General features: G+C 43.1%; 1 protein-coding gene across 1 annotated transcript in view; it reads left to right on the forward strand.

Annotated features, from left to right (window-relative positions):
- The window catches only part of CATSPERB (cation channel sperm associated auxiliary subunit beta), a 45,816-nt gene extending 37,593 nt beyond the window's left edge, over positions 1 to 8,223 (forward strand). Inside the window, exons 21-26 of the mRNA XM_026046914.1 lie at positions 799 to 909; positions 2,862 to 2,972; positions 3,207 to 3,345; positions 5,733 to 5,833; positions 6,875 to 6,949; positions 7,979 to 8,223. Of these exons, the coding sequence (XP_025902699.1) occupies positions 799 to 909; positions 2,862 to 2,972; positions 3,207 to 3,345; positions 5,733 to 5,833; positions 6,875 to 6,949; positions 7,979 to 8,206 (765 nt within the window). The 3' untranslated portion in view covers positions 8,207 to 8,223. The remainder of the gene's footprint in view (positions 1 to 798; positions 910 to 2,861; positions 2,973 to 3,206; positions 3,346 to 5,732; positions 5,834 to 6,874; positions 6,950 to 7,978) is intronic.
- Positions 8,224 to 16,604: the final 8,381 nt, after the last annotated feature.

Raw genomic sequence — 16,604 nt, forward strand, 5'->3', positions numbered from 1 at the left:
GTATTTTTACTTATGTGAAATGCATAGTCTTGAGTTTAAGCTATTTTAAAACAGCATAATATATGCTGTGTTTAAAACGCAAATGATTAACAGAATTTGTATCTCCTATTAAACTTGCATTTTCGATTTGGTTGCCTAAATAAAATAACTTCATTCTGTGTTTGGATCATGCAAAGGAATATCAAACAGGTGTTCATACGTGTTGCAATATGAACCTTCATGTTGTGTTTATATCTCTGAGTTAAACTTAAGCCAAGCCTATAAAAGTCTTTATTTGTGTAACAGATGCACTGAGCTTCCTGAGCTTTCTGTTATAGGGGACAGAAAGCATTTAATCTTCTTCTCACATAGTTTCTGAGCAGACAAGGGAATAGAGACGGGAGATCATGTGAAAGTCCTCAGTCTTAAGGACTCAGTCAAAAAATCATGGCCAAATACTGAATCACATAATTCATATGAGTAATAAGACATATGTGAGCTCTCTTGTTGCTGCTGAGACGATGTTTAAAAGTGAAAAAAAATCTATTCAAAACAATAATGTGTTTTCGCTGAAGGATCCCTGGGAACAAAAATATTAAATATAGGTATATTCATTGCTTTGTTTTGTGTTCTTTTTTTTTTTTCATCCACATTAATTCTGCTTTATTATCCTAACATTAAGAATGAATTATGAAACATTAACATTAAGAAGAATCCTTTTATTATCCTAACATTAAGCATAGCTTCTTACTCTCTGTTCTACTCAGTGAATGTGTATTTAATCTATGTCCCTCTCTCTTTTGGTGCCTTTATATGCAGGTAAACTACAGACCTCCATCTGTATATGGAATAGGTATTCCAATCAGTGATAACTTCTATAATGCAGACCCCAGCAAGCCAAGAATGAGAAACTATTTTACAGATTCCAAAGTAAGTCTTCTGTAATCATTTCACTACTGCCAAACATATCTTGCAGCTATGATTTTTTTTTACAATCATATATTTTACACACATTAGTGTTTCAGTTTTCTACCACTTGCTTTAAATAATCAGTATTTTGAAAAGCAGACTGTACAGACAGGATATTTCAGTGTTTTCGCTGTAGCCTATTTCCTTTCAATGTAGACCTTTCTGGTTACATACTACCAGGGGATGGAGATATAGATAGATAGATAGATAGATAGATAGATACAGATATACATATATCTTTATAGCAGGCTGTGAAGGATGCTATAAGGGTTTCTGCTGGGATGGTATAAGCTTGTGAATACTATATTAACAGAGGACAGATAATGGGAAAGAATAGCAACTGAAACATAAACCCAGGTAACTTCAGTGTAAACTTTTAAATCCTAGTCATTAATGAGGAAAGGACCCGTGCCAGAGTTTCCACTCTAAATCTATTCTCATCACCACTGCCAGAATTACTGATACGATGTCATGAGTTAAAATAGAAAGGCAAGAGAGGATATCTTTCAACCTAGCACTTCCCCCCTGAAAAGACTGTTGGTAAAATAGGTGGCACAGTGTGCTAGTCATGGGCATTCAGAGATTGTAATACATACAGAGAAAAATAGCTTTTTCATCCAGATTTTCAGGTCAGGACTTCTAAAGAGATTACTGCTTTCTAAATTGATAATCACAAGAAATTAACAGAGAGATGACACTATAGCTACACCAAAAAGTAGTGATAGAAGTTTTGTCTTTATCTCTCTACCCTGAGAAGATACTTTTCTTTTTCTTTTGAAACAATACCTACTTCTCCATGTTCCAGGCTTTTTCCTACACCATCAAAGGTTTTTCAACTTCAAAGATATCCTCCTTACAAACACTTCCTAGCAACTAAGCACAGCTCCACTTTCTGCTTGCCCCAGAAAATGGAAAGGACAATTTGATAGCTTGTCACCATATTTTGAGTCAAAAGAAATAGGACCTTTGACAATTAAATAAGCAGAGCCAAGCACAGGGAATGTCAGGTGGGCAGCTGGGTGATCCAGGCAGGCCTGGCCTTAGGTGCAAGTCTAGAGAGCGGTCTTGTAAGGCAGAGACTCTTGGGGACAGCCTTGCAGCTTCCCAAAGAACCACCCACCCCAGATAACTGCCCTGCCTGACTCTGGCCCTGGTGCTTCTGCCTTGGCCTTTGGTCGCATCTGCCTTTATTCCTGCCTCTGTGCTGCTGAAGGGAAAGGCAGAGCTTCTCTCCTTAGCGGTGAAAAGTGGGAAGCTGGCAACAGAGGTTCGTATTTCCCCTTGCATTTCTTTTTTCCCTGAATTATAACGGTGCTTTAGTTTGAGCAAGAGGAGTTGCATCAGTGCAGTGATGGTCTTTCTGATTTCCAAAAGAGCCTTCTAAGAACAGCAACAAATGCAGTTCACTTCGTTGCCTAATGGAACAGTTTTCCACCGACAAGGGTTTTTGTCAAAGCAAAAAATATTGTCAACAGTTTGAAAGAAAATTACTGAAATTTTAAAAAGTCAGAATTTTGGGGGGTTGTCAGATAAGTGGAAATGATATAGCACAGATGAAATTCTTAAATCTTGATAAAGTTAAGGTTTGCAGGTTGAAAAGCGTTTTTGGAATATCAGCTTCTTTGAAGAATCCCAAGGTATCAGTATTTTTCTTGATTAGAAATGAAGCCCAATTAAAGCACCTTGAAATTTCTTGTGGAACAGAAATGTCAAGATTTTGGCCAAATGTTCAGCATTTGGCTTGTAGCAAATAGCGTATTTATACTTAGCAAATAGCATATTTATATTTTGAATTCTTCTACTCCAAACACAGATAGTTGAATTTATTTATTTGTATCTTCTTATATAAAGTCTTGTTTTTAGAATTCAGGAAAGAAGCTGAGCCCAAATCTTATTTTGTGGCCTCTCCACAGGTTTCTGGATTTTATAAGAAGTGTGCTAACAAGTCATCTAGAGCTGAATGCAACTGTACCTTGGCAGAGAAAATGTCTTCACTTGAAATTTTCTCAGACTGTACAGAGAAGGTAAGAAATAAAATAGAAGCAGGGAAATTATTCTCTTTAAGCTAGATTCAGGGACAAAGCTAGATGCCAAACAGTATTTGAGTTAAAATTGCTCGAAGAAAATTTGCTACAATAAGGGAGACCCTCCAAATTGCCTTTACAAGACTTGCAGGCTTAATGGATGTCTAAAAGAAGCAGAACAGTTTTTCCTTTGAATAAAGCCATGTACCAACAAATGACTTGCTTACATTTCAGGTTTTAAGAATGAGGTATCCAGTTACGAAGCTTCCAATCCATTTCAAACTTAAGTATTCAAATTCCATTAAAAATCTGACCTTTCCTTATTTTGTCACAATTAAGGAAGTCAACCAAAGGGAAAACTGGGAAGTGAGAGGTAAGAATAATGTTCACATTGAAATTATAGAACAATTCTCTCTCCCCTGGGTCCATGGAAAAACTCAGTGATTTCAGTGAAACCAGGAATATAATCATAAGCCTTAAATATCGTTCATATGTTCACGGCCAGAACCCTGATTTCATATGCATCTGCTTTGTGCTAGGCTCAAGGAGTCCTAATCTCTACTGGATGCTGCAATAATCTTAGTATAAAATAATTGCAACCTCAGAAAATATTATCAATGCTGGGAACCAGAATATCATGAAAAAATACCACTGTGCTGACACTTAATGATTCTAAAATAATTAATATTAATAAAACAATAAAAATATTATTTATTTAGGGACATATATTCTAATAGAATATCTAGGTACTGCTAGGAGTTCTCGAAACTAGAGAGACAGAGACAAGGTGGCTGCACCTCATATCCCCAGGTCTAGCCAGCATCGAGGCTGAGCATGTAATCCTGATAGATACACAAACTATGTAAGTGTAGATATTTTATGTATGTATTTATATATATCTGCATGGCAGGCCACAGATATGAGACAGAAAACACCCAGCACTTAGGCAAGCATGAATAGCATGATCTTGGCCCACAGAACCACAGAATGGTTGAGGCTGGAAGGGACCTCCAGAGATCATCTAGTCCAACCCCCTGCTCCAGCAGGGACACGCAGAGCACGGGGCACAGGGCGGCATCCAGGCAGGTTTGGAAGATCTCCAGAGAAGGAGACTCCACAGCCTCCCTGGGCAGCAAGACCTCTGCGTCTGGCTCTTCAGAAAAGGCAATAGAAGTGAGAATCAAGTTGCGTAGGGCCTAACAAATGTGGAGATGAGTCCTAAAACAGGCAGGTTTGATGGTAAAGCAGGGATTCAAAATAAGTGATGGGTACAAGCAGAATGGCGGGTGATGGCATAATCAATGCACAAGTCATTTGGCTGTGCTGAAAGTAAAAAGACAGAAGTTAGAAAGCAGGAGCTTCCATGAGTGAAGGAGGGCAATGACCAGGACAGGATCCATAGTATCCTAGGAGAGAAGATTGCAAGGGCGATAATCCTATTCCATGTGACGTATAAAACATAACAGGAAAGCATAATTTATCATCCCAACTCACAGGGATTATGAGAGGTGAGAGGCGCAGGGGAAAGCAGGAAGAGATCGAGACAGCAGCTGTACAGACTGGAATTAGGCCCGTTTCCCTTTATCTCTGAGTGCCCTCGAGGCCTCTGAAGCCTTCAGGGATCCTTGGGTGATCAGGCTCTAGGACAGCAGTGTCTCCAGCTTCAGTGGGTCCCAACAAATGCCCATTTGCAATTCAGCAGGCAATTCTCCTGGCCCCGTACACATGCGTTAATCTGAAAGACTGTGGTAAAACATATTTGAAATGCTAGAGAATGTCTTGAAATCAGTAAGCCTCAAACATTTACTGAGCATAATGAAAATCTGAAATCCCCATTTGCAACAAATAGAAGTACAGATAAAATCAAGCCCACAAATTTTCCATGTGCTGCTGCAAAAATATGAAGACTGTGTCTAGCACCTCCTGTGCTGTTTACACATTCCATTTGCCACAGGGGAGAGGGTTTAGTTTGTTTATCCAGCTCACCCTCCAGTCCTGGGCTCCCTACAGCATGACCCCACACCGCTTTCTTGGCATCCCAAGCCAGCTTCTGCTCTAAAGAAATGCCCAGGGCTACAGAGAGGTCTCATTCAGCAAGGGCAGGACATATAGCTGCCTGCAAGGAATTTGGACTTGTTGTGTAGCAGGTCTCAGTCTGTTCAGCACTCGTGATGGCAGACCAGATGTGAGTTTAACCTCATGATGACTGAGGTCTGGACCTGGCCTGGCCTATCAGATCTTGTGAAGATTTATTTCATGTATTTGGACAGTCTTTGGCTAGCTCTTGTGCTGTCTTTCAGGGGACATAGTGCTCATAATACATCAGCTCCAAAATAGCCTCCTTCACACACCTCAGCAATCCAGTACAGACACGCCATTTTGTTCTTTTGAAATAATATGCTCTTTAATCTTGTGGGCATAGAAAACATTCATGGAAATAGAACCTCATAAAAAAAATGTATAAAAAAAATCCCTGTTATCCTTTCCTCTGTAACACTCAAGCATGAGCAACTGATCACTGTGTTGGAGACAGGATTCCAAGCAACCCCAAACAACTCTGGCAGTGGTGAACGTGTTCAGGCAGCTCAGGGGTGCTCAGTATCTCATGGAAATGAGTTAGAAGAAAAGGAATGAACTAATTCTCATTCCCTCTCTGTCTGTCGAGAGCCAGAAGTTATACTAGGTGGATTTGGGAATACATCTGGGAAAAGAGAAAAAACATGGAAATATTATTGAATTTTTTTTTTTTTTATTTTACAGGTATCAATGAAACATCAGGCATATTAAAAATAAGATTCCATTTAACTAAAAAACTGAAGACTACCGTGTATAGTCCAGATTCTCTGATCTTAAGCCTATATGTAAGTTAGCATTTCAAATTAAAACATTATGAACAGAAATGGGTAGAAGCTACAGTTCTAGAACTGAACACCATATACTTTTGAGGCAGTTTTGATATTAATGTAAACATCTTTTCTGTGTAAAAGATATGTGCACCCACACATTTATAATTTGGGCCTATTTCTAGCTGGAGTAGATTGGAGTCTTTATGTTGTACACATGCTTCATGTAATCTTTAAAGGTACTGGTCTAAGATAATGAAGATAACTTGCAGAGTTTTTCCATACACAAAGCTTTTGAATTAGTTATTTTTTACATCTTAATAAAAATCTTACCTTTTCTGACTAACCAGTCTATTTTATACATGGTAATCTAGATGTTCCCCCTTAGAAATGTGACTGAGTGTGACTATGTCTGACATTCAGATTTGGGGAAGGATAAGTACACCTTAACTGAATGCCTTGACCAATACTGTTATTTTGAAACCCTTAAAAGGCCTGCCAGGAAACTGCCTTTTCCAAATGCACTGCCTTATAGTTATAGTATAGGCCATACATCATTGGACTCAGCTTCTTTTTTATCTGTTTCTAGCCAGGCTAGAGAGGGAACTGTATTTAGGGCAACCTAATGCTGACCCGCTACCAGATCTAGGAAAATGCACTCAAAAGGAAACCTTTCTTATCATTCAAGGAGAAATCAAATATGTAGATAAAATAGTGATCTACCTTTTGGCTTTTATTGATAGCCTTGCCAGGCTGTCAAGAGCTAAGGGAACAAAGAATGCAAAAAAAGGGGCAACTACCACACAAAATTGTTAGTGAGCTGGTAGAGACCATTTAAATCTTGCTTGATTGCTTTTAAGAACAGTAGAGTTAGGTTCCTTCCAGCTTTACTTTTGCTTGATTTTGTCTTAAAAATTAGGTACTGATTCTCATGGCAGCAGTTGAGAAAAATGTCAAAGTGCTTCTGCTCAGCAAAACCAACATTTTGTTTAAATGTTTTTTTTTTTTTTCCTGGAAACCCAAAAAGTTGATGATAATGATGATGATTTCTTTTAATAGGGATCTGAGCTTTTCCATTTCAAGGTATCAACTGTTCCTGGAGTTTCCCACTGTAACTTATCTGATGAATTTCAGGTACCATAAATAGTCCTTACTTATAATGATCTAATACTTAATAATTTAACATTTAATCATAGCCTTTCATATGAAAAACAAATGAACTGTATCAAAAACTTCACTTGCCCAAGTCCAGCTTGGACTCTTTTATTGAACAGGTACTTAGTCACATATTTGGCCACCTGTAGCATCATTTTTTTTCCCAAATATTGCATTATATTTTTCTAAACACAGTAGGTGGAAGCCTTTTTGACCAAATTCAAACTCAGTCAACAGGAGTCAGCCAGTCATACTGCGCTTATCCCAGCTGCCAGTGTGCACATTAACTTCCAGTTGGTCTCCAGCCCTTTGCCTGCCTGCAAAGAAGTTACTGGTGAAAGGTGCAGCCTTGTGATCCTGCAGAGATTCACAGGCCTGGGCTCCTCAGCAGCACATCTAATTCATTAAGGTGGTATTTATTGATAAAATAGAACACGGAATATGCAGTACTTTCTATCCAGAATGTGCTTTAGAAAGGTTACTGTCATTATCTTATCTTTCTTTTTTCAGTTGGAAATTGATAACACACAAAGACCTTGACTGGAATTTAGGGTTTCAGGCTTCTGCTTTTTATTGAAAAAATAGCCCTTAGCCCAAAATACCTGTAGTCAAGGAAAATACATAAAAGGCAGAGTCAGGTTGAAATATATATAATTCTAGATAAACTTTTTATTTACAAAATATAGCTCCCATGTTGCCATAACACAATTAATATCTACTACCTAAAAGCACCTTTCTTGATATTCCATCACTGAAATTGCTTTCCTGTGGTGCCCATCCAGCTCCTACCTTGCAATTTCTAGCCATGGTTTAAGCAATGACAGAATTTCTGCTGAGCCCAAGGACTGTTTGCTCCAACAGAAAAAGACCATTTTCTTCTACCTCTGTGCTGAGAACAGTTTATTTTGTATTAAAATAATAAATTGGAAGAATTACAACTTTGTTATAGAATTGTAGTAAGAAAACTGAATAATCAATAACAGATATTTTAAACTTTTTCTATTTCAGATTTATGTAGATGAGGCTCCGCTGGCCTTTCCAGGATCGTTTCTCATAAGTGCATTAACAGCTTTATTCATAGGAAGCATTATCTTTGTGGCGTTTCTTGTACAACTGTATCAAGTAAACATATGGGAGGAAGTGAAACGTAAATGTGGACGATTCAACAAAGTGTCACCATCAGAAAGTTCCAGTACTGCTGCTGCCACTTCGGCCTCTGTGGGGGAGCAGTCTTAATTAGCTTAGTTAGGATTCTTTGTTAAAAAGATTTTAGAAAATACGAAGATTTCTTTTCTCACATTATTTGTAGTCAATATTAAGCACAATTAAACAGCTAGAACTAAGGTATACTGCTAGTCTTATGGATTCTTTTATGAGTATTTTCTCAGACAATTGCCTATGAAACTGTTAAAGTGCAAAATAAAGCCTTCATGATACTTAATTTAAACAATTGTGATTTTTATTCATTTATTTAATTGTATTTATTTATTTGTGCTAATTTAGACAATTGTCAGTGCATATTTAATAACTGCTAATTTCTATGAAATTAGAAGGGATGAACTGCAGGGGTGATTACTGAAGTCATGTGCCCTGGCAGTGGCACTGGCTACATCCATTCAGGTTCTGGTGGCAATACCCTTGTGGTGGCTCTGGGGCTGTGCGGTGGCTCTGAGGCCATGTGGTGGCTCTGGGGCCGTGCGGTGGCTCTGAGGCCATGTGGTGGCTCTGGGGCTGTGCGGTGGCTCTGGGGCCGTGTGGTGGCTCTGGGGCTGTGCGGTGGCTCTGAGGCCATGTGGTGGCTCTGGGGCTGTGCGGTGGCTCTGGGGCCGTGCGGTGGCTCTGAGGCCATGCGGTGGCTCTGAGGCTGTGCGGTGGCTCTAGGGCCGTGTGGTGGCTCTAGGGCCATGCAGCGGCTCTGGGGCCATGTGGTGGCTCTAGGGCCATGCGGCGGCTCTGGGGCCGTGCGCTGGCTCTGAGGCCATGCGGTGGCTCTGAGGCCATGCGGTGGCTCTGAGGCCATGTGGTGGCTCTGAGGCCATGTGGTGGCTCTGGGGCTGTGCGGTGGCTCTGGGGCCGTGCGGTGGCTCTGAGGCCATGTGGTGGCTCTGAGGCTGTGCAGTGGCTCTAGGGCCGTGCGGTGGCTCTGAGGCCATGTGGTGGCTCTGGGGCTGTGTGGTGGCTCTGAGGCCGTGCGGTGGCTCTGGGGCTGTGCGGTGGCTCTAGGGCCGTGTGGTGGCTCTAGGGCCATGCAGCGGCTCTGGGGCCATGTGGTGGCTCTCGGGACCATGCGGCGGCTCTGGGGCCGTGCGCTGGCTCTGAGGCCGTGCGCTGGCTCTGGGGTCCTGCGGTGGCTCTGGGGCCACGCGGCAGCTGTGCACCCTGTGGAACCTCAGCTGCGCGGGCCTTGCCATCCACACCGTGCCCCGCTTCCTCCTGCTGCGGCTCCTGGGAACGCCCCGTACCTCCCTGCCCTGGCCACTTATGCACAGGAGATCTCCCACGAGGAGAGCTGCTCAGAGGCCACCTTCATGCCCTACACAGGGCTCTGCTCGCACGTGAGGGCATTTTTACTCCTTAACATCAGGGAACTTGTAGCTAACCCACATGGCAGGCTGCCTAAAGCCTATTTTTTTCCCGTGGTTATGGATGGGCCATTGCCAGGCCCAGTAAACCCTGCATCATCTGGCTTCCTGTCTATAAAGCAGGCTTGGGCAGAGCCCCATGACCGTTTCACCAGCAAGAAACATCTCTTATTTGGCAACTTCTCAACAACCACAGAAGCTGCTTCATGGGTACCGCAACTAGGTGCGCCAAGTATCTGCTGCATCTATGTTTGAAAGTCCACTTTCCTTGAGTGGAGATTGGCCAACTGAAAGTCTGCACAGGCTTTAGGGGAGAATGGAACAAGCTCTACTCAGAAGGGCAGCTAGTACAATCCAGCGCCCTTTTTAGGCCACCAGAGAGAAGTATTTGTGGCACCTGCTTATGCTGTAACTGCTCCTACATACCCATGGCAGAACAAAGCATGTTACTGTCCCCTCTGAAGCAAAGGCCACATGGATGTGCTTCAGGTGTTAAAACCTTTCTGGTGACTGCAGGACGGCATATCCTAACCACCAGGATGGACTTCAGGATCCATGTCACCTTGCAGCACTGTGTGCTGTCCCTTCCTTCAACAAAGGACAAGAAAGACCTATGTTTGTTTTGACCGTGCCACCCATTAGCTGGACCTCTGGCTCCTCAGTTCTTATACTGGAAAATACAGTAAACAACTAATTCTTGCTGACTTTCTTCATGCCATTCAAGATGTTATAAATGCCTACTATATTCTGTCTTAGTCACCTCTACTTCAGGCTCAAGAATCCCATCTTACTTCTTGGTCATCCATTGTGTGGAAGTCATTTCCTGGCTTTTAATCATCCGAGTTAACATTTTATGAATCTCTTCCAGTTTTACTCTGTTCTTCTTGAACTGAACAAATACTGCACTCTCAGCGCAGCTAAATATGATCTCTCAGTTTAAAGGTGCTCTTAGGAAATGAGCAGTATGGAAAATCAGAGTGGGAATGTACAGTCAGGAGCATTTCAGTGTGACTCTTTAGGCACACCCATTCCAACATGATTTGGCATGGTATTTCCAGGTACAAATGACGACAGAAGAACAGTCCTTGATTTCGCATTTTGTCTGCTCCAGCTTGTCCTTGGCCAGAGCAGAGAAGCCATGGGAGGAGGGAAGGCCCTGCCCTCCCCGGCTGCCTACCCTGTCACTGCGGAGCCGACCTGCAGAGCCTCCATGTCAAGTTCTCACCTCTGTTTGGGACTAGGTGTGCAAAATGTAAGAGAGCAGAGCAGACTTAGATAAGCACTAAAGTGATCTCTTGAATTGCTTGGGTGTTCCTGCTATTCACGTTACCTAGTCATAACTTATATCACAGTTGCTCCTGCTCTGTGCAAGTCTTAAATTACTTGCATTTTTAAGGCCACAATTGTCACGAACACTAAAGTGACTCATAAGTTTTAAAACAGAAAGAAATAAGCCCACATTTGAGTTGCTGTCAGTACAATGACTGATCTTAAAATGCTTCTTCAGAAAGCTCATCTAAATTTTCTTTTTCCAGAACATTTTTAAGGTTTTTTGATTTTATCACTTTTGCTTACAAAAGTACTGTTGGGTTTACCTGCTTTCATCCAGGAACTTGGGCATTTCTACCTTAAGCTTTTGACTGGGCCTCAACACAGAAGTTCACACAAGTTTTCCCAGATCCAGTTCAGTCCCAAGGGACTGCTCTAATAGGTGTCGACTACTAACAGCTTGTGTGTATATGGATGCAGGGGAGAGCGAGTGCTTCTCTGTCTGCATCTGTGTACCTCTGTCTTGCTCTGACTCTGACAATGCCCCTTCTCCTCCCATTTGGGTCTTTCCTCCTTTTCATCCAAACACAACTATACATTTCACATTAGCACAACATGGAAACAGCTTCTAGAGTTTCCACTCTTTTCCCAGGATAAGCCTGAGGTAATAAGGGAGTTATTGTAAATAAGAGACTATGGCCCCAGTTATTAATGTGGGGTTTTAAGTAATGGGGTAGATACCTAATGGGGAATAAGTGACAGGATCTTCCCTGCTTTACATCTGGTGGACTTTCAAAGCTTTTAGAAAGGAGAATCTCTTACCTCCTGCCTCTCTATCTTCTACTTTCTCAAGGAAAACCAGCTGCATGGGTCAAAGAGATGCCTGTTGCAGTCTGATTTACAGCTCAAGTACTGGAAACCTTGTACAAGGACAGACAAAAAGATTCATGAGAGCAAAAGCTAGCAATATGTATCTGTCACAAGGAAAGGAATAAAGTATGCAATGAGATCTTACTAACCAATTACAGAAACACAGCAGACATGCACAGTAATAAATGTAACACATACCAGTATGCATTCTGTAGGGGCAGCTAGCATAGTTCAGACAAGATTCCTCTTCTCAGAAAAAGGGGAACTTTGGTATTGAATTAATAAATGACCCAATATGCCCTTTACACCCAACAGCTTCAGCACAGCACTGAAACCCTTCCTGGATTTCTCTAGGAGGATGATGATGAGGCCTACATATTTGGATAAAATGAGGTATTTTCGGAGGCATGCAGGAATTCAAAACAAATGCAGCCTTTGCATGACTACGCAGCTGCACAGATTTCTCAATACGAAGGCCAGGGATTTTCCAGCACTGTGAGAATAAGGCAACAAATGGATTGAAAGAAAAGAGATGCCCTTTCTGTGTAGGGGATCCATACGCACATTACGTAGGAGGAAGAGTCACAGAATTTTAACTGCTGACATATAGAGGTTCAGGTTTGTGGTTCAAGTACAAAAACAGGGGTACTGTTTCTGGGGGATCTGTGGCAGGATGTGAAAACTGAACAGCAGCATCGGAGACATGATTCATAGGGTATGTCTGCAAAATGGTGCATGCAGCAGGAATCTGAGATAATGAAGTGAGCTAGCCCTTGGTCTACAAAAAAAGTACAGTTAGTTAAGGGGGGAGGTGCTTTCTGCCTCATTTCAATTTCTCAAAATCTTTTAGCAATGATGACACCAGAATTCTAAAACATTGCATTAAAACTTATTTAGTCCTGATGTTAAATTCTCACACAGCTTTTTGGCTTACAATACACCCAAAAGGTATACGGCCTTTTAGACAAAGCATCAGGTAAGTCTGTATAGAATTGCTTGTTCACTCCACAGCCCAACTTTTCTCAGAGGTGCCTTAATTTTTTTCCCGTAGGTGTTGTCTTATATTGGGCTATATCCAAATAGTCCCAAATTAAGAAGTCTTAAGTCAGAGTACAACCAGGAGAGCCTTATCTGACCTCCCTGCCAATCCCTCTGGATGTCTGCGCTGCTCAACCACCAGCTCTTCAATCTGAGTTTATAGCTCAGAGTTCTAAGGTAAAGTGTCATTGTTTGCCTTAAAAATGCTGTTACAATATGGGAGGTGCCTCATGAGCTCCCAGACTTTTATACAGCCAATGTAAGACAGAAGCAGCTGCCTGTAACCTTTGCAGATGTCCCAGGCTAAGCCAGCCCCCCACGTCAGTCAGAGCTTGCAGTAAGCAAACCAGGCTGCTCCTGACCACTCTGTCCTCAGCAATATTTATACCTCTGCCCATCTCTCTCCGTCATATACAATTTCTTATTCAGAGACTTTATACTGACTTTCTAACTCTCACTATAAATCCTGAACATCATCAATGCTGTTCTTGCTCTTGAATTCTGCACAATTATCTGGAGTGTCCTCCACTGAACAATAATTTCTTTGAGATAGTTTGGTCACCCTGCACCCCAGCCTCTTTGGGGAGAGCACACAGTGCCAGCTTTCCAGACAGAGACCTGGAATTATCCAAGTATTTTATATCTGCACCATTATCCCTGCAACTTTGTTATCTAACAAGATACTAAAGTTTGAAAGTCCTTTCTTCCCCCACAAAGCCACACCAACTGCTATCGCCTTATTCTAATTCTTTATTGTATGTCGGTATTTATTGTCAGCTAAATCTTATCTTGTCCTGTTTTAATTCCTTCAAAGCGCTATTCTTCATGTCTTGCAGAATTTCCACAATACACTCAGCTGCAAAAAATTTAGCATGTTTTCATACCTCCTGAGATCACATATGCAAACTGCCCTAGGACTCCCAAGTTCAAGATTTTTAGGACTCGTGTATTTTAAAATGTTTATCTCTGAGATAAGTTGTTTAGTAGCCTTTAGTAATGAGCAGGAAGGCACTTAGTCATCTTCACATGATATAAACATACCACACATTCTTTCCAAGGATAGAAAAAAAAAAAAAACAGTTCTACTTTTTCTATCAATGTCAAAAAAGCAATATAATAGGCCTGAGATACTGGTAAGAATTAGAAAACCTGAGCTGTTCCTGAAACAACCAACCATGCACATTCTGATGTCCTCAACCATTTTTCCATACTTTGTGGCTTTATTTGCACTGATTGCTATTATTTGCCTTTTTTTTCTGCTTGTTGCATGTATTTATTTAACTGCTGCATTCACTTCTCACTTCTAGAAATGCATTTTTCTAGATTTGCCATCTTTCTTAATGATAAAATCCTGACTTATGTCTTGCTTAATTTCTTTTCAGACACTCCTACTTTGATAAGTAGATTTTTCTACAACTTTCTTTGGGGGGACATAAATCTTCTATATGTAGTCAGTTCCCTGTGCGTATATGTAGAATATGAATTTTAACATTATTTTCACATACTGAACATAGCCATATCAAAATTAGGCAAGCACAGGCTTTTAGTAACTATTTCATCTTTGTCATAATCAAGTCTGAAATTGTTAATTTCTCTAATATGTTTTTTTTTCTTTTCTTTTGGCTGGAAAATCATTGCCTATGTTCCTAGGAGCTCTAATAACTCTTATGCTTTGGTGTGTAGCTTCTAGATATATGACTGGGGTTCCTCCTAACAGTGTAATTTTCTGTCCTCAAGTTGGGAGCAGATATTGAAGAAAAGTCATCCTGTTCATTAGTTTGGACAGTTGTGAAGGAGGTCCTTGTCAGCAAAGCTTTTCTAGGCTTTATTCATTAGTATATTGATCCTTATTCATTATGGACATACCAAGTTTTAAACCATGTTCAGTACTCCACTTCCTTATTTATTACTCAGTTCCTGGTGAGCCAAAACCACTGCCAGGGCTACCTGCAGGAACTAAGCGAGCCTAACCTTTCTGCTCAGTTACGGGGACCTCTCAAACTGAGAGAATCTCTGAAGATAATTCCTTGGGGACACACTCTTCATACCTCTGGAAATGGAGAGAAGGAATGAAATGGCAAGTTTTGTCTTCCAAACCATGGCTCTGAGAAATGTAATGGAGTGTCATCTTCTTTGGTATCCGCTTTCCATCACAGGAGGAGGCCCTCAGTGCCCAACCCTGCTTCTGGCCTCACCAGGGTGGGTACTGTGAGAACTGGGATAAAACAGGGTCAAGTTTTGTGATGCTCCTGTGAGACCGAGCATTTTTCAGACTGATATTAAAATAATTTAAAGGCCATTAAGAAAAGCTGCAGCCAAACTGTGCATGAAGCTAACTTTCAATGTGAACTAAAATCTGGTTAAACTCTTTCTGAATTCACAAACAAAATGAGATAAAACTAACCAAAACCACAGTGAACTGTATTGTTACTCCCACGGCCACAGTCTGTAAATGAGCACAACTGTCCCGCTGAGGTTCCTCTAGGTGACATTGGCCAAGAAGGCACCTCCAGACGGGACCAAGAGGGGCCCCTGAACCAGGCGCTTGTCCCCTCAGGGCCGTCACAGACCCAGGCCCGCGCTCCCAGGAAACCATGTCCTTCCAAGGCATTAACGACACGGGCCAAGGACACCGCCCCGAGGACAGTGGCGTGCGGTGGCCGTTCAGCTCCGCCGTCCACGCGTGGCCAACGCGATGGAAGGTGTTTGTAGCAATCCCCAGCCGAGGGACAGGCAGCCAGACCGCAGAGCAGAGGCTCCGGTGGGAGGCCGGTGCTGAGCAATCTGCAAAGCGGCTGTGCAGCGGTCCCTGCCTTCCCAGCGGCACAGGTCCAATATGAAGATGGTATAAAAGAATAAAAACCATATGTAAGAGGCAAGAGGGCAGGCTGGGCGCTTCCTCATGGCATGACATTATCTCTGGGGTGAACTTCGTAGTTTGTGGTGTTCGCCCAGTCGGCCGCAGCAGAACTCGCTTTGATAAACAAATATCAAACACGTTGATAAATGAATTGATCGAGGTGTATAAACGGCAGCGAGCCCCCACATACCAAGCATGCCTGGGGCACCCCCAGACACGGGCTCATCGGGGTGGTGACATGTCTGTGGGGTCCAAGACACACTGATGTTGCTGTGTGGGTCTGTTTCCGCGTGGGTTTTGTTGTCTTTGTGTGTTTTTTGTTTGTTTGTTTTTAATTTTGATGCCCCTCGCAAGGGAAAGGAGTCAAACACGCGCTAAGGTGCTGGCAGCAGTGGCGCAGGCGGGCACGCAGCAGCTCCTCTTTGGGACTACTGGAGCTGAGAGGCACCCCCAAACGCTGTTTAACTTTGGGGTCACTCTGCAGTGTGCCCAAGGAAAAAAAAAACACACAATTAAAAGAAAAATGCGGATGGGCTGAGCCGGTTGCGCACAACAGAACAGACACGCGGGGTCGCCACGCGTGGCCTTGTGTCCCCCCCACGCGGGGCCGCTGTCCCTTTAAGCGCAGCCCGGCGGCCCGTGCCCCGCTGGCTGGGAGACCCCGCGCCTCCAGTGAGAGGTGAGAGCAAGATGGCGGCCGCGCAGTGAGTGAGGCGGAGACGGAGGCGCTGGGACCGGGCTGGACGGGCCGCGCCGCCCGCCCGCCCCCTCGCCAGGGCTCCGCGCCCGAGCGGCGGCCCGAGCGCGCAGAGCAGCACCGGGAGCGCGGCCGCGCCGCGGGCGGGCGAGCGATCGAGCCGCCGCCACAGCCCCGGCAGCAGCGGGAGGAGGAGGAGGAGGAGGAGGAAGAAGAACATGGCGGCGGCGGCGGGCAGGGAGTGATCGGCCGCCCGCGACGGGAGCCCATGGGGGCGTCGCGGCGCTGAGCCCGGCCGCGCGCTTCGCCCCGCCGCGG

Source organism: Nothoprocta perdicaria, unplaced genomic scaffold, assembly GCF_003342845.1.
Source record: "Nothoprocta perdicaria isolate Ctin4 unplaced genomic scaffold, notPer1 scaffold_108, whole genome shotgun sequence".
NCBI classification, from domain to species: Eukaryota; Metazoa; Chordata; class Aves; order Tinamiformes; family Tinamidae; genus Nothoprocta; species Nothoprocta perdicaria.